Below are 23,255 nucleotides of genomic sequence, written 5' to 3' on the forward strand. Positions count from 1 at the left end.
GGCCTTTATTGCAAGGAATATGGAGCATAAAATTAGGGAAAGTTTTCTACCATTGTACAGGGCATTAGAGAGACCACATCTGGAGTGTTTGTATAGTTTTGGTCTTCTCACTAAAGGAGGAACATACTTTCACTGGAAGCAGTTCAGAGAATGTTCAGGAATAAAGGTGCTGTCTTTTGATGAAAGATTGGGTTTATACTCAAGCAGTGTTAAGAATCAGAGGTGATCTTATTGCAACATCAGGTTGAGGGAGTTTGGTAGGGTAGAAACAGAGAGAATCTTTCCCCTTTTGAGGGAATCTCAAACTAGAGAGTTGGGAAATAAAGAGTTACCCATTGAAGATGAATGAGGGGGATTTCCTGAGGGTCGATGGTCTTTGGAATTCTCTTCCCCAGCAAGCAGTGGAGGCTGGTTCATCAAATAGATTCAAGGCAGAGTTGGACAGAATTTTGATCGACTAGACAATCCAGCACTAGAGGGGGCAGGAATATGGAGTCGAGGCCACATTCAGATCAGCCAGATCTTAGCAAATGGCGGAACAGGTTCACTGGGTCAAGTGGACCACTCCTATTTGTGGGGATCTTCGAGAGGTAATTCCACAGTTTAGCCCCACAGTAGCTGAAGGCATGATCGCTAATAATGGAGCTATGGGGGGAGCCAACCTCAGGAATCCACCAATGCAGAAATCTCAGAAAGTTGGGGGGCTGGTGGAAGATCCACCAAGGGGGGGGGGGGGGGGAGAGGAGCACAGACATGGTCACCATGACAGCTCGAAGGGGGAAACATTGCAGAGGAAAGGTGAGGGCTAAACCAGAACACAAGTTGCACCGCATGCACAACAATAAAAAGCATCCATTCAAGCTCATGGACTCCTCCCAAATCATCAAACTAATTTTAAACCTGAATTTGCAAAGATGTCTGCAAGAATAAAATCTCTTGGAACTTTTCATCAACCAGCAGAATAGCTTAACTGAGAAAATCATTTTTAAAACATTACAGAAGCAAGGGCTGAACACAGACGGAACCTAGAAATTACTTAATTATATTCAGAACAACAAGACTACTTTCTAGCGATAGTAGACTCCGCACAATAAGGGTGGATTGAATGGCATTCCAGACGAGCAACATTTATCCAGACTGGACTAGAACTGGAATTAAAAGCCTTTCTGCAAGTTATACTGACATTGATTTTCAGCACATACCATGTCTGCAACTGGATGTCGGACGAGCTTACGAACAACGTACGTAGTTGCAAAGATGCAGAAGAGGATAGTGCCAACAATTTCCCTCCACCATTCCAGCAGGAGAACGGGGTCTTTACTTTTCATTTTCTTCTTCGCCCTCGTGGAGTCGAAGAGTCTGATGGAAATCTGGGTGCCCCGCTTGCTTCTCTCTCTCACATAGGAAGGCAAATGAAAACCATTGTCTGTGAACACAAACAGATTAACCAGATAAAAGTGGAGACGTGATGGGTAATGTCACTGGCCTAATAATCCAGGCTAATGCTCTGGGGTTCTAATCCCTCCGTGACAGCAGGTGGAATTGAAATTCAATGAATATAAAACTTGGAATTGAAGGTACTCTGTTATGGTGATTGTGAAACTATCAATTGTCATAAAAACCCATCTGGTTTACTAATGTCATTCTTACCTGGTCTGATCTACATGTGACTCCAGATCCCCCCCCCCCCCCCCCCCTCCCGGCATCACAGAATCAGAGAATTTCCAGTGCAGGAGGCCGCCATTTGGCCCATCGAGTCTGCACCAGCCCTTGGAAAGAGATTAAGCCCACCCCATCCCCCATAACCCAATAACCCCACCTAAACTTTTTGGACACCAAGGACAATTTATCATGGCCAATTCACCTAACAAGCACGTCTTTCGGGACTTGTGGGAGGAAACCCACGGAGACACAGGGAGAGAAGCTGCAGACTCTGCACAGACAGTGACCCAAGCTGGGAATCAACCTGGTACCCTGGAGCTGTGAAGTAGCTGTGCTAACCACTGTACCGACCCTCTGATACTCAGTTTCAGGGCTGTTCGGGATGGGCAATAAATGTTGGCCTTGACAATGACGCCCTCGTTCCACAAAATAATAAATAAAAGATCAAAGATGCTCACCAGCAACCAATTCAAACTTATCTGGAGCTCTGCTGGGTCGTACCCTGGCTCACACCAATTCCTGCACAGCCACATACAGCCCTCTCCCATTCCTGCGGGGTTCACTAACCCACACTGGCTCCGGGGCTGGCAATGCATCGATTTTAGGATTCCTGTTCTCCACTTCAAATTTCCCCGTGGCTGAGCCTGCTTCAATCTCTGACCTGCTCTGGCCCTCCCACTCTCCCAAGCTCAACTAATTCTGGTGCACTCAGGCTTTTCACTACATTATCAGCGGTAACCATGCCTTCAGCTGCCTAGGCCCGAAGATCTGGAATTCCAGAACTTCTCCCCTTTCAGGATTCACCTTTAAACACCTTAGATTAAGTTTTCAGTTACCATGTAGCTCAGCGTCATATCTTATGTGATGGCTTTCGATGCAGCACCTCATGATTCCCTTTGAACATTAATTCATTATACTCCAAAGAGCAGCAATTGTCACAACCCGTCCCTTCAGGCAAAGCATTCCTTACTCCAAACGGCTTCTCCTAAATGGCTCTCCCACCCTCAGCTCAGAGTTTTAACCTGGCGACAAATTAAAACTACAGAATCACAAAACACCACTCCAGTTTACCCAGCAGCAAACTTTTCAGAGAATAGGAGGAGTAGTGGTATCACAGCTCTGCTGAGTTTGGAGGTCATTTCCCTGTGTGGATTAGAAAGAAACTTGCACGCACCCGAGTATGGACAGAACCACCACGCTCGCCACTCTTGGCATGCTTGACGTTGTAACCTCCGCTTTCTACCTTTCCCGTTATCAAGCTCGGTAACGTATAGGTTTAAACTTCGGGCAAATGGACACGATATTTGCAATTACAGATCTGTGCACAGAAGAGGCAATGAACTTGGCCTTTGTGATCATTAGAAATCCCCAAGAATATAGGACTCCTAGAGTCCCTGTGCCATGCCAACAAGTCCCTCCCAAAGCAGGTATAAAGTTTGTCTATGCTATAGCAAGAAGCACACTAGTGCCAGCATCAGCACACCCACATGAAGTGCTGAACTCACTTATATCCTTCAGTGCAATGGTTATTTTTGAAGAAACCAAATGCAATAAGGGATTGATTATTCCCTCAATAAGGGATTGATTATTCCATCAATAAGGGATTGATTATTGCTTTCCTGAATCTGGTCTCCGAGCACCCTCTGCTGTTCCACCAATAAGGGATTGATTATTCCCTCAATAAGGGATTGATGATTGCTTTCCTGAATCTGGTCTCCGAGCGCCCTCTGCTGTTCCACCAATAAGGGATTGATTATTGATTATTCCCTCAATAAGGGATTGATTATTGATTATTCCATCAATAAGGGATTGATTATTGATTATTCCATCAATAAGGGATTGATTATTGCTTTCCTGAATCTGGTCTCCGAGCGCCCTCTGCTGTTCCACCAATAAGGGATTGATTATTGATTATTCCCTCAATAAGGGATTGATTATTGATTATTCCATCAATAAGGGATTAATTATTCCCTCAATAAGGGATTGATTATTGCTTTCCTGAATCTGGTCTCCGAGCACCCTCTGCTGTTCCACCAATAAGGGATTGATTATTCCCTCAATAAGGGATTGATGATTGCTTTCCTGAATCTGGTCTCCGAGCGCCCTCTGCTGTTCCACCAATAAGGGATTGATTATTGATTATTCCCTCAATAAGGGATTGATTATTGATTATTCCATCAATAAGGGATTGATTATTGATTATTCCATCAATAAGGGATTGATTATTGCTTTCCTGAATCTGGTCTCCGAGCGCCCTCTGCTGTTCCACCAATAAGGGATTGATTATTGATTATTCCCTCAATAAGGGATTGATTATTGATTATTCCATCAATAAGGGATTAATTATTCCCTCAATAAGGGATTGATTATTGCTTTCCTGAATCTGGTCTCCGAGCGCCCTCTGCTGTTCTACCAATGGCAATGGGGATTTTACTATCTTTATTCAGTCATGGGCAACAAGCTGGGAATTATTCCCCATTTCCACTGCCGAGGTGCTAGTAAAGTGCCTTCGTAAGTGGCCAGTTTGAGACAGATGACTGTTCACTAAGCTATCGCAGAAGTTACACACAACTCAAACCAGGTGAAGAGAGCACACTGCCTTCCCTAACTGGTTTGTGCTAAGCTGAAGGCCTCATGGTCACTTTGACCGACGCAAGTTTTACTCCAGAAGGTATGATTTGAGCAGGCGTCCTCTGAATCTAGTCCAAGCCTCTTGAGCACGAGTCGAGGAAGACTACCACTACACTACCGTATCCAAGAATGCGGAGAATACAAACAAAGCACAAACATGGTTGAAAACTATGCCGGGTCACAGCAAGATTAAAACTGCTTTTGGAAAATGTTACCACAGCTCAGAGTCTAGGCCCGTACAACTAGCAATCTCTCGAGCAAGCGATGCTGGCACACATGGAACTGTACTTCAGAGTCAGCAGAGAGAGAATGGAAAGGGGAAAAAATTAGGACAGGAAAAAATAAGCTAATCTTAAAACAGAGTACACATGGGTGAAATCATAGAGCTTCACCCACATCAAACTGGACAAAATAAAAGCAAAACACTGCAAATGCTGGCGATCTGAAATAAAAACAGAAAGAACTGAAATACTCAGCAGGCCTGGCAGCATCGGTGGAGAGAGAAACAGCGATCACTGAATCCGTAGGACTCTTTACCAGAATGGGAGAGAGGTAGGAACATGGTGGATTTTATGCTGCCGAAACAAGAGGATGGGGCAGGTGGAGCAAAAAGGTGGAGGGATCGTTTAGCAGGCAGAAGAGATTAAATGACAAAGATGTCAAGGACAAGGCAAAGGAGTGGTAACGATAAAGACACACAGCATCAGTCCAGAGTCGGTGTTGGAAGCAGAATAAAGGGCAGCATTGCCAGAAAGCAAACCATGAGAGATCTGAAGTTATTGAACTCAATATGGAGTCCAGGAGACTGAAGTGCCTAACTGGAAGATGAGGTGCTGCTCTGTTAAGCTTGCATTGGGCTTCACTGGAACATTGCAACATGCCAAGGGCAGAAATATGAGCTCGAGAAGATAGTGAATTGAATGATAAGCGACAGGAAGATCTGGATCATAATAATATAATAATTGTTATTGTCACAAGTAGGCTAACATTAACACTGCAATGAGGAAGGAGGAAGGAGGAATTCACCTGAGGAAGGAGCAGTGCTCCGAAAGCTCGTGTTTGAAACAAACCTGTTGGACTTTAACCTGGTGTTGTAAGACTTCTTACTGTGCTCACCCCAGTCCAACGCCAGCATCTCCACATCACTGCAATGAGGTTACTGTGAAAATCCCCTAGTAGCCACACTCCGGCGCCTGTTCGGGTACACAGAGGGAGAATTCAGAATGTCCAATTCACCCAACAAGCACGTCTTTCGGGACTTGTGGGAAGAAACCCGGAGGAAATCCGCGCAGACACGGGGAGAATGTGCAGACTCCGCACAGACACCTATTTGGTCATTGCTGTGTCCTTAATACAATCATTACCTCTCTTTTGGCTCATGTTTCATCTTTGTGATTTAATCTCCCCCTCCTCTAACCTATTCTTGAGTTTCCTTTTTGCTCCACCTGCCTCGCCTCCCTTTTTCAACAGCATTAGAACAATCACATTCCTACTCATAGAACATACAGTGCAGAAGGAGGCCATTCGACCCATCGAGTCTGTATCGACCCACTTTAAGCCCTCACTTCCACCCTAGCCCCATAACCCAATAACCCATCCTAACCTTTTTGGTCACCAAGGGCAATTTAGCTTGGCCAATCCACCTAACCTGCACGTCTTCGGACTGGGGGAGGAAACCGGAGCACCCGGAGACACGGGGAGAACGTGCAGACTCCACACAGACAGTGACCCAGCAGGGAATTGAACCTGTGAACCTGGCGCTGTTAAGCCACAGTACTATCCACTTGTGCTACCGTGCTGCCCAAACTAGAGTTGTGATGAACATACAAATTAGGAAGAGTAGTCCATTCGGCCCTTCAAGACCGCTCTGACATTTAATAAGATCATGGCTGCTCTAAGTTTAACATCAACATCACATAACTGCCTACCCCCAATAAACTTTCACCCACTTGCTTATCAGGAATGTATCTACTTCTGCCTTAAAGACATTCAGGTGAATCAGTCTTTTGAAAATGATTTCTTCGTCTGCCTGAAATGGGTAACTCCTTGATTTTAAAGGGTGGCCCTTAGTTCTACATCCACCCCACATCGCCACATCCACCCCACATCGCCACATCCACCCCATCAACACCCCTCAGGGTGCTGCAATCAAGTTGCCTTTTACCAATCTAATCTCCAGCGGATACAAGCCTAACCTGCCCAGCCTTTCCTCATAAGACAAATCGACCATTCCAGTATTAGTCTGGTAAACCCTCCGTGAACTGCTTCCAATGCATTTACATCTTGCCTTAAATAAGGAAAGTATACTGCGCACAGTTCTCCAGACATGGTCTCACCAAGGCCCTGGATAACTGAAGCATTATCACCCTACTTTGCAACAAACAATAACATGCTCTTTTCTTTGCTAATTACTTGCTGCATCTAGCCTTTTGTGATTCATACACTCGGGCACTCAGATCCCTCTGCATCTAAACTCTGCAATTTATTTTTTCCTTCCTACCAAAATGGACAATTTCAACTATTCCTACATTATACTCCATTTGCCAGCTCTTTAAGCACTCGCTTAACCTACGCATCTCCTTCGGTAACCTCATGTCATGGCTAGGGGCTGTTTAGCACACTGGGCTAAATCGCTGGCTTTGAAAGTAGACCAAGGCAGGCCAGCAGTACGGTTCGATTCCTGTAACAGCCTCCCCGAACAGGCACTGGAATGTGGTGACTAGGGGCTTTTCACAGTAACTTCACTGAAGCCTACTTGTGACAATAAGCGATTTTCATTCATTTTCATTTCCATGTCCTCTTCACAACTTATTTTTCTATCTATCTTTGCATCGTGAACAAATTTAGTAACCATACCTTTTACCCCTTCATCCAAGTCATTGATACAAATTGTAAACAGTTGAGGCCCCAGCACGGACTCCTGTGACACACAAGTCACATCCTGCCAACCTAAAATAAGGGCTATTTGTGCCAATTGCTTCCTGTTAGCCAGCCAATATTCTATCCATACCAAAATATTCACCTCTACACCATGAGCTTTTAGCTTCTGTAGTAACCTTTGATGCATTACCTGAATAAATTCCTTCTGAAAATCTAAGTACAGCACATCCACCGGTTACCATTTATCCTGCACCTCTAACGTCTTCGTAAAGGAATATATTAAACTCATAATGGTCACCGTTTACCTCTCCACAGAAGGTCAGCCCTGAGCTTTCCAGCATTCTCTATTTTTATTAACCACTATAATGGGCCAGGGCTTAAGTATATGATGAAGTCCACCTGACCTAGAACCTTTATGGTGAATTTGGCTAGGATGAGCACAAGAGCTGGTGTCTTCCGAGACACTTTAATCAAAACAAGCTTTATTCGAAGAACTTAGTAACATTTATATAAACGCGCAGCAAGAATTTTTATCAATTGCAAACATAAAGCCACCACACAGCTACAGTAATCTATGTATAACATTTAATGAATCCTCCTTAACTGTTCCAATTCAAAAACAAAATCCAATAAACCAAAAACTCCTTTTCAGGGGTGTGGCCCAGCACACTGTATTCTCAGTTGACGAAGACTGGTCTTGTTACTGAAATTCTGATCCAATTTTTTAACCAGCAGATTCAACTCCTTCTGGAAAGCAATTATATATCCAGAGCCACCACCAAGGTGATTTTTATTGGAATAAATATTTAAAATGCAAATAGAGAGACAGGCCAAAACACTTTTCTCCATCTGTAATCCACAGCAGTCAAAAAGTGAAAATGAAACAAACAAACCTCCCAACCACAGCTCAGCTCCACCCTAAAAATGACATCACTGAAGCCATGTGATAAGACGAAAACCTTTCTTAAAGGGACACTCCCATGGCACCTCCCAATAGAGCTTCATTTGCTCTTAAAATGATGCGAACAAAGGCCATTTGTGACCACAAATTGAAAGCATAAATTGTACCTCTCCTTAAACTTGAGGAGATACAAAAAGCACAACTACTGACAAAAGATGGAAACTAGAATTTCATAGTTTATTTTAAGTGGTGAATTATCTGATGAAGTATACATTTTACAGGACGGCATATGGCGCAATGGATAGCACTGGGACTGCGGCGCAGAGGACCCGGGTCCGAATCCCGGCCCTGGGTCACTGCCCGTGTGGAGTTTGCACTGCCCGTGTGGAGTTTGCACATTCTCCCCATGTCTGCGTGGGTTTCACCCCCACAACCCAATGTGCGGGTTAGGTGGATTGGCCACACTACATTGGAATAAAAAATAATTGGGTACTTAAATTTTTTTATTTTTTTTAATATAAAGTATACATTTCACAAGATCAAGAAGATTAAGCTCAGTAGACAGGTTGCAACTTACCATACGGATACTGCAAAATCGACAACGCCCCATTACTATATTCATCGTGAGAGTGCCTATCGTTGCTGAGGCATTTATCATGTTCATCAGATGTAATCAATGCTGGCGTTCTAGCTGGGGAATCTGTAAAAAAAAACACAAGGAGCAAAACTTTAAATGACTCTTGTCCCTGGTCTGTCACAACTCAGTAGGTAGCACTCACCCCTCCGAAGATCACGGGTTCAAGTTCTAAGCAGATCACCTAGACTGCTACTTCAGTAGAGTATTGAAAGCACATATCATTTAGATGTACCATCTTTCAGATCAAATATTAAATCATGGTTCCATCTGCCATCTCAGGTCATCGTACACATTCTGCAGCAAGCAGAATGGTGCAACACTCCCATCTGGTGGACAAAATGCCAACTGCACCCACTGCTGGGACCCACTCCACGCCAGTCAAATACTAATCCAAGCTCATGTTAAATAATAATAGTCGTTATTGTGACAAGTAGGCTTACATTAACACTGCAATGAAGTTACTGCGAAAATCTCCTAGTCGCCACATTCGGCGCCTGTTCGGGTACACAGAGGGAGAATTCAGAATGTCCAATTCACCTAACAGCACGTCTTTCGGGACTTGTGGGAGGAAACCGGAGCACCCGGAGGAAACCCACGCAGACACCGGGAGAATGTGCAGACTCCGCACAGTGACCCAAGCCAGGAATCGGACCTGGGACCCAGGATCTGTGAAACAACAGTGCTTACTACCGTAGCGCCCATAACATGCCCCACCAAACTGGGATACAAGTGAAGCTAGTCACCAACACTGTGCAAGTCACAATCAAGCTGATCTGCCAGGCATCATTTTTTTTTTTTTTAATTGAATTGCGAAATATTGGACGAAGAGGAATTTTAAATAAACTTGGAATAAAAGAGCACGCAAAGTAAAACACAACAGACAGACAGCCATCAGTGAAGCTGACCAAAGCCAGCAATGCGGATGAGAGATTCCAGTTGGGGTGGGGGTTTAAACTGGGAAAGGAGTAACATCTGAATAGGAATATCAGCCTGAGGACTATGGAGCCAAGACAGTGGAAGATGGGAACAGCTTCGGTCGCCTGCAAAACGGCAGGGGCGGGGGGACAAGAAAGATACAGCAGCTGAACAAATTAATGAGTATATGTGCCAGCTGAGATCTTAGAATTAAATCTAATTAACAAACCACTGCTCACTGTGGGACAGGGGAGTGTCGGGCAGGGGTGGGGTAGCCATCTGAGATGGCCACTTCCAGAACACAAAATGGATGATTGCAATGACTGGTGGGAAATATGGACAATGTTAAGAAAGCAAGCAGGCACAAAGCCTGTATGCATATTGGAGAAGGCAACTCCCAGACGAGACTGAAACTATAGGTCAATTAACATATTGATGCCCCATCTCCGGGAACAAAGGAAAGACACTCAATCAGCCGAACTAACTCCAGACAACCCAACGCCAGCTCCCCAAACCGAAAGCAGAAACAAAGCAAGGCCAACGGCCACCTAGGACACACCCAGCCATCAGGGCACCCACCCTTTTATTGGCCAAGATCAATAAGAGTGATCAAGATACGGCCCAATTAATTGGCGCCTAGTTCAAGGCTCACCCAAAAGCGCGCGAAGCCCCTTCGGGTACAAGAAAAAACCCCTGAGAGAGAATCGCTCTCTTGGACTCGGCTCTCAAAGTGGAGAGACCCATCCACCAGCTGCACCAGAAGCAAGCAAGTCCAAGGTCAATGCTCGCTACCAGATGGACGACCTTAGCTGTTCTCCTGTACCACTTTGAACCCAACGACCTCAGACCCGAACAACGGCCATTGTTGACCGAGTGGGCACCTGAAGTTAAGTATAGGTGTTAGCGTTAGAGATAGTTTAGTTTGTGGTATTTTGGGCATGAGTAGATATTACTGTGTGTGTAAATAAATAGTATTGACTTTGAACTAACTAACTGGTGCATTGGTTCTTTGATCAGTATTCGGGTTTGAACCTTGTGGCGGTATCGAAAGATACCTGGCGACTCCAAGTGTAAACATAATTAGGATTAAGAAAGGCGACCATATTGACTGCCATATTTATAACCAGATAAATATAGCAACAATGGGGGTATTCTGGGGTGCAGGTTATGTGGAGAGTTATAGTGCTGCCTTATTCCAAACAGAAAACAATAAATAGAAAGACAATCGAGAGGCAGTGTGCACCTCACAAAGTATCAAACGGCTTCACTAAGTTTCCTTTATAAACTTCAGTCTTGTGGAACAGGTTTAGATGGAAAAGCAGGATACTGCCTATGCTGGAAAGCTGAAGTAAAGACAGAAAAGGCTGTAAATATTCAGCAAGCCCGGCAGAGTCTGTTTAAATCGGATTGAAATGGTCGCAGAATGCAGTGGATGGGGATTCATTCACTTAACTAAGGCTCGGAGAGTGGTTAGAGGTGGGCTTTGCTAACACAAAGTAGCTGAGGCGAGTAGCACTGAAGTATTTAAGGAGAGGTTAAATCATTACAAGGGGGAGAAAGGAAAAGGTTAGGCTGATAGTGAGGTGGAGCAGGGAGTAAAGCGAACAGCAGCAGAGACCAATAGGGCAGAGCGAGATGAATTCGGGTTTGAAGCATAGCAGCCGGGCTGAATGCCCCGTCTCCATGCTCTGACACACGGTGTATTAAATATGTAATACAGGTACTGAAAACGAGAACACGCATTTCAGCTGTACCTGCTGGGAAAATCAATTTTCAAGGAAAATTAAAGTCAAGCGACTAAAGCCTTGCTTCAGTATCGGAGTAACTTACGGATCAGAGGCTTCCACCTGACGTTAGGCAAAGGCATGACTTGATTGTCCCCACGGTCCTCAATGGCCGGCATCATCAGTGGGAATTTGTCACACAATTTAACGGACGACTGCATGTACAGCTGTCCCTTGTACATGCCTGCAATAACAGTGAAAGAAAGAAATGTTTAGAAATAGCAGGAATGTACGAGAGTTCAGTGCGCTTTATCCAGTATTTTGCTGTTAAAATTGCAGCTGCCTCAGCTGCACAAAACACAGTATTTTTGGTAAAAATATATTAACAGAAAATGTCAGAAATACATGACACCAGTTAGCACCTGAAGTGGAAAGACAGTGGTCTGGATCATCATGTGTACTGATAAGGATGGGGATTGCTGTGCAAAGCTGATATGAGAGTTCCTCTTTCAAATGCTGATTAACTATCTGCGGATTTCCTCACTACACGACTTCAACTTATTTAAAATCACAAGCAGTCATCTGCTGCCGCTCTCTGCTATCCCTGCATCCTTCCGTTGCACCAAATGCAAAATTTCATCGCACAGTATTTACAAAGAAACAGGCCATTCAACCCTTTTAGGTCAGCCTCCTCCAACCATTCTCCACTTAAACCCCTTCTTCATCTCCTGGAAGCTGTATCTTAGCCAGCGGCAATGATTCCCTGGAATTTCTTTCAACCAGCAAAGCCTCCTCAGTATTCCTGGATCACAGACATTCCCACCGGCAGAGCTTTAGTATTCCTGAGTCACAGACATTCCCACCGGCAGAACCTCGGTATTCCCGGGTCACAGACATTCCCACCGGCAGAACCTCGGAATTCCCGGGTCACAGACATTCCCACCGGCAGAACCTCGGTATTCCCGGATCACAGACATCAGGCATGGTTCTTACAATGATCTATTGAATCTCATGGGTGGGTAAAAGGTAGGTCAAGTCACAACTGGACAGGAGCTTTAAATCTCTCAAATTCAGGCACTGTCTACAGAACGACTTGATAAAGTGCCAAGACTCCTGAAACTTAGCTTGATCCGTTAAACTTCTTGAAAAGGAAGATAAATTTTTGTGTATTTATATTTTGAATTACGCTTCGCTGCAATTTACGCAATTCGTTATTTGGTTTTGCTGGAAATTCAACTTGTGGATTTTCTTTCATGGTTTTTATTCAGGGTTCTGAACATGTTACATGATTTACAAGACTACTAGTCCCATTTCAGTACATCCGTCCAGAAAGATCCTCGCAGTCCCAACCACTGCAGCAGTACTTGAATAATTCCATTAAGCATCAGCCTTGGTTCAGTGGTAGCACCCCTGCCCAAGCCCTACAACAGAGGATATAATCCAGACACAAACTCTGTGCAGTAACGAGTGCCTATAACACTGTCAGAAGTGCTGCCTTTCAAATGAGATGTCAAAAATTGACCCTCTCAGGGTGGGTGATCTCTTGATGGTATCTTGGAGGTGTAGGGCAGTCTTTCTTGGTGCCCTGACCACTATCTATCCCTCAGCCAACTTCCAGAAAACAGAGTGCGGAAATAGGCTGTGTGCAAATTAGCACTCATGGCTTCCCAAAAGCTTTTCACCTGCAACTTTGCCTTTCAGTAGTCTTTCCAAAGGCCATTTCCTGAAGGTAATCAGGCAGGACCTCGATTTTTCCTTGTATCCAATTAGCAGTCAGGAACTCACTATGTGGATAATTACACCATTAAACTGGCATCATTTCCAACGCTGCCAGCTTATTCTGCATTGACCACCGCGGTTTTGGCTTCACCCCCTTACCAAGGTAGACGCCAGACTCTGCCGACTCGGCTGCTCCCCTTGCCGCCTCCACCAGATCTTCCTCGTCGTCCATTTTGTTTCCCTGACTAGCCGAGTAGCTGGCATCATCAAAGAGACTGACCGGGGTCACTTCTCCATCCTCTACCAACCAGGCGGATGCGACTGGCGTACAGAACTATTCAGGCAAAGGGAGAGGGCAAGAAGGCGCCTGCATTAGTCACAAACCACTGAACAGAGCGGTACAGAATTTTGAATTTGGCAGATTCTAAAGACAATTCTCTTGATATCAGACCCGTGCATTAAGAATACCTGGTGCTCCCACTCCAGTTGCCCACCTCCTTGGTTGCGAAAAGACATCACCTTCCAGTCCGAGACGGAGACCTTTATGACCCGGTTTTTAATGGTGGCTTCCTTGGCCCTTTCAGAGAAGATCTTTGATTGGCCATCCTTACAGGTATCACTGGAACTACTCTCGATGTAGTTGATCCTCGATGTGGTGTCTCGAATATACCTCAGCTCATAGTGCCCAACACTGAAGTTCCATCTCAAAAAAAATAAAGCACAAAAGTCCGTCACATGCTGGGCAACAACATTCATTTGCATAGCACCTACACGGCAGCAAGAGGAGCTTTGGAGGAATTATCAAGTTATCAAACACAATTTCACAGAGCTACACGAGGGGTTATTAGAAACAGAAAGCTAAAAGCTTAGTCAGTTTTAAGAAGCGTCGTAAATGGAGTTGGGTCAGACAGGTGAAGGCAGGAAATTCCACAGCTTCAGGCCTTTACTTCTGGCGGAATGGCGAACAATAGTGCAGCGATTAAAACAGGGGGTTCACAGAGGCCTAGACTGGAGTAGGGGAGGGTTGTAGAGATCGCGCGGTTTGAGGCCATGAAGGCTATGGATTTTAAAACGGAGGTGTTGCTGGAAAGGAAGTCAATGGAGCCTGCCAGAACTTGGCCAATCACTATACAGGCAGCAGCTTATGCATACCTAATCATCTCTCAAAGGCCAGATAAATATTAATTTCAGGCGGTGGTGTTCCCGAGTGTCGGAAGCCCTTGTCCTTCTAGGTGGTAGAATGTTGTGGGATTTACTGAAGACCCTCAATTACTTAATTCCTTGTCATAGTGTGGGCTGTAGTCGGATTATCCATCCAACTCCCAAGTTCCTTCTTGTGCTAATGACAGCTCAGCGCTGATGCCAAAACAGTGGAATTGGCTCCAAAAAAAAAAAAAAAACTGCTTCAAACCAAACAGGGTGGAAGCAGAAAGGGTGAAAATATTTCTCCAGTTAACACCCTCTTCGACCCCCCCCCCCCCCCCCCCCCCCCGGTTATAAAACATTCTCCGCCAAATAGTCCCATCGTAAAATATCCTCTTCAGAGCCACACCCCTGACCCACCTACCTTAAAATCAGGAGTTGAACAAAATGGTAAACTCAACTCACTTCTCCGCACCGGACCGAGGGCCCACAGCCCTGACCGTTTTCTGTATCCGCTGCAGCAACAAGAGGTCCGATTCCTGTTCGGCCTTCTCTTCTTCCGAGCGACGGCAACCGCCCGCTGAGCAGGCGTACCGCATCTGTTGGGGGGGGGGGGGAGGTATTAAAGAGAGAGAATGAGAGAGACAAGGAGGAATCCTTTCAACAAAGCAGACAGTGCAATGCCGCAGAGCAACGTTCACTTTTACCATTCACTACCACAGGCAGCACCAGACCAGGTGTGGAACAGCGGAATACAAATGGAGCCTAAGGCGAGGGTCTCATTTCCACCCGGGTCAAGTGCAAGAGGGCGGTGAGGACCGCAAGGTGTCATCCAAGCCGATGGATTGTGGGCTCAAGCCCCACGACAGCACTTAATGCAAACGATTAATCCTTGGCAGAATAGCTCTGTTGGGAGAGGAGATGATTTAATTTGTTCCAACCATTCAGGCGGACTTCAAGTCTAAAACTTGAACAGCCGGATGTTCCTATCTCTCCAGCAGCATCCTCCAGCAGGCAGAAGATCCTGCTGCCTTTGTTCCCACATCACTAACTGGGTCTTTTTCTGGCTGGCTGGGCTCAATTGCTTGGAACTGGCATCAATTTGGATGTTTGTTAAAAAGAACTGCAGAATGAACCTTAATTAATTACAGAACATGACACGATGAGCCCTTCAGACTTGAAAACACAATAAAGAAAATTGATGTTCATTAAAAAGTTAAATTTACACAGCTTTGGGGAAGGAGCCAAAGGGTGGAACTAACTGGTAACCCTTAGAGCACAGGCACACCGGAACAAGATCATGGTTCACAGAATTTAAAGTGCAGAAGGAGGCCATTTGGCCCATCGAGTCTACACTGGTCCCTGAAAGAGCACCCTACCCAAGCCCACACCTCCACCCTATCGCCGTAACCCAGCAACCCCACTTTTGGACACTATAGGGCAATTTAGTGTGACCAATCCACCTAACCCGCACATCTTTGGACTGTGGGAGGAAACCAGAGCACCTGGAGGAAAGCCACGCAGACACGGGGAGAACGTGCAGACTCCGCACAGACAAGCGAGACAAGACAGAAATCGACCCTGGGACCCTGGAGCTATGAAACAACAGTGCTAACTTTCCACTCCTCTCGTCCTGTGCTGTCATCAGTCTAGGTCCTCCACAGGGGCTGGTTTAGTTCACAAGGCTAAATCGCTGGCTTTTAAAGCAGACCAAGCAGGCCAGCAGCACAGTTCGCTTCCCGTACCAGCCTCCCCGGACAGGCGCCGGAATGTGGCGACTAGGGGCTTTTCACAGTAACTTTATTGAAGCCTACTCGTGACAATAAGCGATTTTAATTTAAAAAACACAGCCACAGATTTCCTTACCTTTCCAGTGTGCGCGTCCAACCCATAGCTCGTCCGTGACTTCCCTCCAACTAAGACCACGTCATCTCCAAGTCGGTAGGAAGATTCCAGCAGCGACTCCACTGTAAAAGGAACTGCCTCCATGCTCTCCCGATCTCGGTCCCATTGGAAAAGGTCACCGTCCAGGGATGGAATTATTACTTTGTTCCCAAAGACCTGCGGGTAAGTACAGAAGTTACATCCAGCGTGCCGCTTAAGCTGTGGACAGCAGCACCAGTCATGTGTTTACACCCACAGAGGGCAGCTGAGCAAGTTTCAGAACCACTGGTTTGCAGACTGAAATGAAAGCACTCTTTTGGTGCTGCATATTCCAAAGTAGCTTCTTTCAAAGCACAAGTGACAGAACGGGGGAAAAAGGGCCTATGGGGAGAAAGAGGAGAGGGGGAAGGATTTCCAGCCAGGAAACTTCCCAACAGAAGCATTAGAGTGAATAGAGTGCAGAAACCCCCATCAAGATACACTTGTTTCAGCAACCCAACCCCACTTTACCGAAGAGAGCAGAGACACACTGTGGGGTTTAATTGCACATTCATTCGAAGAGCTTACTGAATCCAAATTTTAATTACATATACAAATATAAATGTACACATACATACATATATGAACCGGTTTTAAGTGTATGTGTTTTTTCTGGTATAATGAGGAACGGTGTACAATCCAGTATGCTGGGCCGGATAGACTGGAGTGAAAGGTTGGCGGGGGGAACTGTAGCTGAACAACGGGCTACCTTCAAAAACAAACGGATCAGGCACAGACAAGTACACTTTCTTGACTTCTAACAGCGGCTATGTAGTGAGCAGTCGCACACGGGGTGGCTCCCACCAGGGTACTTGTTTTTTGGCCAAGGCTGTACTCTACAAGAGTTACGGTGAGATTTGGTGCGGTGTACCCAGTTCGTCTTCAAGTGACCTTCAAAGTTCAGAGACTATTCTTTTGATGCACCGAAGGATGCAGAGGAGTTTGTCAAGAAGCACAGACTGGGGATGAACAAAAGTGCTTAATGATTACGGAGTTTGTGTGCGTCCATTGTTGAGTTCAGCTGCATTTGTATTTTTGGTGGGATTTTAGCAGTGGGGGAGAGGGGAGGGTTTGGGATCGTTAGTGGATGTTTTTGAAATTGAGGTTTGTACATTGTATTGTTGGAGTGGTTTGGGGGACGAGGTTGACCATTGATTTTCCTCAAATATTTTGTATTAAAGTTCAGTTCAGGCGGGGCTGATCATTGGTATCCTATTTGGTTGACTTTGCTTTCTACCCTGAACAAGTGAAGATGGGGAGAGGTCTGCAGCTCGTTACCATGGGGAGGGGTTGTTGTTCTTCTGAGATACCGAGTTTAGGTTATTTGTTTCCGTTTTGTTTCAGGTTGGGGAGGGGGTTCTTTGTCCATCTGTTGGCTGTTTGGTAGTCAAGAGTGGGGTGGGGTTGGGAGCGGGGTAGGGGCAGACTGCCGATTGTGATGGTTCCTTTGTATTGGGATTGGTTTTATGGGGGAGGTGGTGGCCATCATGGGTGGGACTGGAGCCAGCAGAGCTAACCAGCTTTCTATCCATCTCGAGGCATTACTCACAATCCCATGAGCTTTAACTTTACATAGTAATCTGCTACGCGAGACCTCATCAAAAGCCTTCTGAAAGGCTAAAACAAAACCACATCCACTGGTTCTCCCTGGTCAACTCTGCTAGTTAAATTGACACAGAATTCTAGTAGATTTGTCAAGCATGACTTCCCGTTCGTAAATCCATGCTGACTTTGTCTGATTACACCACACTTTCCAAATGCTCTGCTATTAAATCCTTAATAATGAACTCCAGCAAATTCCCTACAACCTGTGTTAGGCTCACTGGCCTGTAGTTTCCTGGTTTCTCTCTACCTCCCTATTTGAACAGCGGGTTTATATTAGCGACCATTCCAGAGTCCAAAGAATTTTGGAAAATTACCACCAATAGATCTACAATATCCCTGGGCCCCTTCCTTAAGTACTCTGGGGTGAAGATTATCAGGCTCTGGAGTTTTAACCGCCCTCAATCCCACTGATTTCCCCAAAACCATTTCTCAACTAATACTAATTTCCTTCAGCTCCTTGCGAGCTTACTTCCATATTGTATTTCCTTCAGTTCCTCACTCAAAACTTTGGTTTCTCAGAACTTCCAGTACATTATTCATGTCTTCCTTTATGAAGACTGAAGAAAAGTATGAACTTAGTTCCTCAGACATTTCTTTGTTCCCCATTATGAACTCCCCCATTTCTGACTGCAAGGGGCCTACATTTGTTTATCAATCTTTTTCTTTTTACTTACCTATAGAAACTTTTACTGTCAGTTTCTCTTCCCCACGAGTTTACTTTCAAACTGTATTTACCCCTTCTTAATCAATCCCTTGGTCTGCCTTTGCTCAATTTTAAACTGTTCGCAATCCTCAGGTCAATTGCTTTTTCTTGCCAATTTATTTGCCTCTTCTAATACTATCTCTAATTTTCCTCGTCAGCCATGGTTTGGTCACGGTTCCCTTTCAAATAGGAATAAACGTTTGGAGTTCACCTATTTGTTTCTTGAATGCCTGCCATTACCGGTCCGCTATCCTTCCTTTTGGCAATGTTTCCCAGTCCATCATAGCCAACTCATGCCTCTACCGTCATAGTTGCCTTTATTGACATTCAGGATCCTAGTCTCAGAATCAACTATCTCTCTATTCACCTTGATAAAGCATTCTATTATATTATGGTCACTTATCCCCAAGGGTTCTTTCCCAACTAGACTGCCAACTAATCCTTTCTCATTTCACAACACTATTCAAAGTTGGCCTGTTTCCTTGCTGGTTCCTCAATGTACAGGTGCAAAAAACCATCCCGTATACACTCCAGAAATTCCTCCTCTATTGTACTGTGACTAATTTGACTCACCCAATCTATATGCAGATTAAAGTCACCCACAATCACAGATGTAGCTTCATCACATGCATCTCTGACTTCTTATCTAATGCTATTCCCAACATGACCACTGCAGTTTGGTGGACTGTATACCACCCCTACAATTTGTTTTTGTCACTTGGCGTTTCTTAGCTCGACCCATAGAGATTCCACTTCGTCTGTGCTAATATCTTTCCTCCATATTCTATCAACATCTTCTTTACTCAACAATGCAACTCTACCACCTTTTCCTTTGTCTGTACTTCCTAAAAGTTGAACAGCCCTCAATGTTTAGTTCCCATCCTTGGTCCCCTTCGAGTCTCGACTCCGTAATCCCAATTATATCATACCCCTTTACATCCATCTACACAACTAATTCATCCATTTTATTTTGAATGCTCCGCGCGTTCAGGTAAAAACCTTAAAGCTTTTAATGTTCCTTGTCCCGTCCGTATTGTTTTTACAGCATCATTATCTGACACAGGCCCTTGATTTAGCTACCTATCACTTCTCTTATTATCCTTGCTGTCTTTTTCTCTTGTTCTTGATCCCCCCTTCCCCTGCTACGAATCCTTACATAGGTTCCCACTTTTCCAACTTCTTCCACTCACTTTTCCAACTTCTTCCATCGGGCAGGAGATTCAGAAGTACGAGAACACACACGAACAGACTCAAAAACAGCTTCTTCCCCACTGTCACCAGACTCCTAAATGACCCTCTTATGGACTGACCTCATTAACACTACACCCTGTAGCTTCAACCGATGCCAATGCTTATGTAGTTACATTGTATATCTTGTGTTGCCCTATTATGTATTCTCATGTATTTTCTTGAATTTGGTTTAATTCCCTTTTCTTCCATGTACTGAATGATCTGTTGAGCTGCTTGCAGAAAAATACTTTTCACTGTACCTCGGTACACATGACAATAAACAAATCCAATCCAATAATAATAATCTTTATTATTGTCACAAGTAGGCTCACATGAATACTGCAATGAAGTTACTGTGAAAATCCCCTAGTCGCCACATTCCGGTGCCTGTTCGGGTACACCGAGGGAGAATACAGAATGTCCAATTCACCGAACAAGCGCGTCTTTCAGGACTTGAGGAACTCCGAGAACCCGGAGGAAACCCACGCAGACACGGGGAGAACGTTCCCAAGCTGGGAATCAAACCCGGGTCCCTGCCGCTGTGAAACAACAATTCTAACCACTGTGCTACAGTGCTGCCATATTAGTTTAAACCCTTCCCAACCACTCTAGTATGTACTGCCCCTCAAGGACATCAGTCCCGGTTCTGCCCAGGTGTAACCTGTCCAGTTTGTTTAGGTCCCACCTCCCCCAGAACCAGTCCCAATGCACCAGGAATCGGAAACTGTCCCCCTCACGTCATCTCTTCAGCCACATATTTCATCCGATATATCCTGCTACTTCTACTCCCACTACCCTGGATCACTACCTTTGAGGTCCGACTTCTCAACTTTCTTCCTAACTCCCTACAGGAAACTCATTTGAGAATCAAGGATCGCCAAGATTGCAGAAGGAATGGGTGAGGCAGGTTTATCACAAAGGTTTTGATTGTAGGGCGTGGGGAACTGCTGTGTTGATTAATAAGAGGGTGTTTTTTTTCAGCAGTTAATATTTTAACAGACCCACACGGGAGGCACATAATTGTCAGTGGGTCGTTGGTGGTGTTGGGCAATGTATATATGCAAAATTGGGTTGACGTGGCATTCAATAATAAGGTGCTGGCATCTATCCCAGATCTCAATTCACATCAGCTAGGGTGGCACGGTAGCTAGCACTGTTGTTTCACCGCGCCAGGGTTCCAGGTTCCATTCCCGCTTGGGTCACTGCCTGTGCGGAGTCTACACGTTCTCCCTGTGTCTGTGTGCGTTTCCTCCGGGTGCTCCGGTTTCCTCCCACCAGTCCCCAAAGATGTGCTGTTAGGTAATTTGGACATTCTGAATTCTCCCTCAGTACCCGAACAGGTGCCGGAATGTGGCAACTTGGGGCTTTTCACAGTGACTTCATTGCAGTGTTAATCTAAGCCTACTTGTGACAATAAAGATTATTGTAATAAATATTATAATTATTGGGGGGGGGGGGGGGGGGGGGGCGTGCAGTTCAATTGTGTTCGGGATTCTAGGTTGGACAGGTCGAGTCCCAAGTCCCCGAGTCCAACAAGGGTGGCAAAGGAGCTATTGGAGTTGATAGATCGGGGTGGGGGGGTGGGGAGAGAGAGAACTGGGTCACTCTCACCGAGCCCCGTGGAAATTGGACGTGACGTTGCTCGCGGATAAGCTTTTTTGTGAGCGAATATCCTCGGCCATTAGGGAAGGGAGTACGTGTAATTTACAGAAATGAGGCAGTCTCTCCATGCACACTTTGGTAAGCTCTGAAGGTGGTTATGGGGGGGGAGGGGTGGGGGTGATGATCTCTTTTAAGGCACAAAGGGTTAAATCTGGGAGGGAAGAAAGGCAGAAGCTGGTGGACTCCATTTCTCGAGGTGGACTGCCAGTACTCGATCACCCCTACACCAGAGTTATTGCCGAATGGAAAGTAATTGCAAATGGATTTTGACTTCTTGTCAACAGGCAAGGCAGCGAGCCAGCTTCAAAGCTTGAGAGGGTCCTTTTAAGAGTAAGGGGAGAAGGCCAGTCATCTGTTAACCCACAGGTGAGACGCAGGCTGCCTCCTGGGAGATAGAGCAGGTTAGGGACTCTGGCAGTGGGCTGGTTTCTGCCCTGGAGAAGGTTAATGAAGTGTTTGAGGCCTTCTCCTGTGGGCTGTATAGGTAGAGTCATAAGAACATAAGAACTAGGAGCAGGAGTAGGCCATCTGACCCCTCGAGCCTGATCCGCCATTCAATGAGGTCATGGCTGATCTTTTGTGGACTCAGCTCCACTTTCCGGCCCGAACACCATAACCCTTAATCTCTTTTTTCTTCAAAAAACTGTCTATCTTTACCTTAAAAACATTTAATGAAGGAGCCTCAACTGCTTCACTGGGCAAGGAATTCGATAGATTCACAACCCTTTGGGTGAAGAAGTTCCTCCTAAACTCATGCCTAAATCTACTTCCCCTTATTTTGAGGCTATGCCCCCTAGTTCTGCTTTCACCAGCCAGTGGAAACAACTTGCCCGCATCATCAATTTTCAGATGGGTTGGCATTCCTGGAGGTGGAGCAGGAGAGAAGGCAGGAGTTGGAGGCGTCAATAGGGCCGGATATCATGAACTGTATTTGGTTAATGCAGGTGGGCAGAGCAGCAAATTTTACAAACAGTTTGCTTGTACAGTCAGTTGGTCCCATTCCTGCCGGAGAGTTTTAATGATTCCTTGTCCCAGGGGGTGTTGCCGGCCACGTTGGCGCAGGCATTGATTTCCTTGATGCTGAAGAAGGATAAGGATCCTACAGAATGCAGCTTGTATTGGCCTATTTCGCTGTTAAATGCTGTTGGCTAAGGTGGGGGCAATGAGTTTGGAGGCCTGCCGACCTGCTGAGATCTGAGGAGCAGACAGGATTTAATAAGGCCAGCAGTTGGCTCCCAATATTTGGATGTTGTTGATGTTGTGTTGTCGTCCCCCTTGGAGACGGAGCCAGGTGATTATTTCGAGGGAATGCGTTCGCCAAGGTACCTCTTAGATCCTGGAGCGATTTGGTTTTGGGCCAAAAGTTACATCAGGCAATAGACTTTTCTACAGGGACCCCACCACGAGTGTGTACACTAATGCCCTGAGCTCAGGCTATCTTCAGCTGAACAAGGGTACAAGGCAGGGCTGTCCATTGACTCCGCTTCTGTTTGCCTTAGCAATCAAGCTGCTGGCCATTGCATTTGTGGTCTTCTACTAAACAGAGGGGGATAGAGCATGGGGGCAGGGAGCATGAGAGTGTTCTTCTATGCGGATGATTTGTTATTATATTACAGATCCACTCTCCAATGTGGGAGAGATAATGAAGTTTTTCATGGAATTTGGCTCCTTTTTGGGGTACAAGCATAATTTGGGCAAGAGTGAATATTTTCCGGTGAATCTGTGGTGTTGGTGCACCAAAGTATTGTGAGGCAGGGAGTTCCAGGATTTTGACCCAGTGACAGCAAGGAAACAGAAATACAGTTCCATGTCAGGATGATGTGTGTCCTTGAGAAGCTGCTGGCGAACCGACTTCTTGAATCCCCCCAGGAGGAAAGCTGATCAGGGGTGGCTGCCGTTTCGTCCTACCAGGACTCGCGT

At 45.5% G+C, this 23,255-nt stretch overlaps 1 protein-coding gene across 1 annotated transcript in view; it reads right to left on the reverse strand.

Annotated features, from left to right (window-relative positions):
* eif2ak3 (eukaryotic translation initiation factor 2-alpha kinase 3) overlaps positions 1-23,255 on the reverse strand; it is a 77,678-nt gene that overhangs the window by 24,455 nt on the left and 29,968 nt on the right. Inside the window, 7 exon segments of the mRNA XM_038793230.1 lie at positions 1,203-1,426; positions 8,652-8,774; positions 11,457-11,594; positions 13,229-13,403; positions 13,538-13,772; positions 14,678-14,811; positions 16,079-16,273. Coding sequence (XP_038649158.1) covers positions 1,203-1,426; positions 8,652-8,774; positions 11,457-11,594; positions 13,229-13,403; positions 13,538-13,772; positions 14,678-14,811; positions 16,079-16,273 — 1,224 coding nt within the window.

The sequence above is a fragment of the Scyliorhinus canicula genome, chromosome 3 (assembly GCF_902713615.1).
Source record: "Scyliorhinus canicula chromosome 3, sScyCan1.1, whole genome shotgun sequence".
Classification (NCBI taxonomy): Eukaryota; Metazoa; Chordata; class Chondrichthyes; order Carcharhiniformes; family Scyliorhinidae; genus Scyliorhinus; species Scyliorhinus canicula.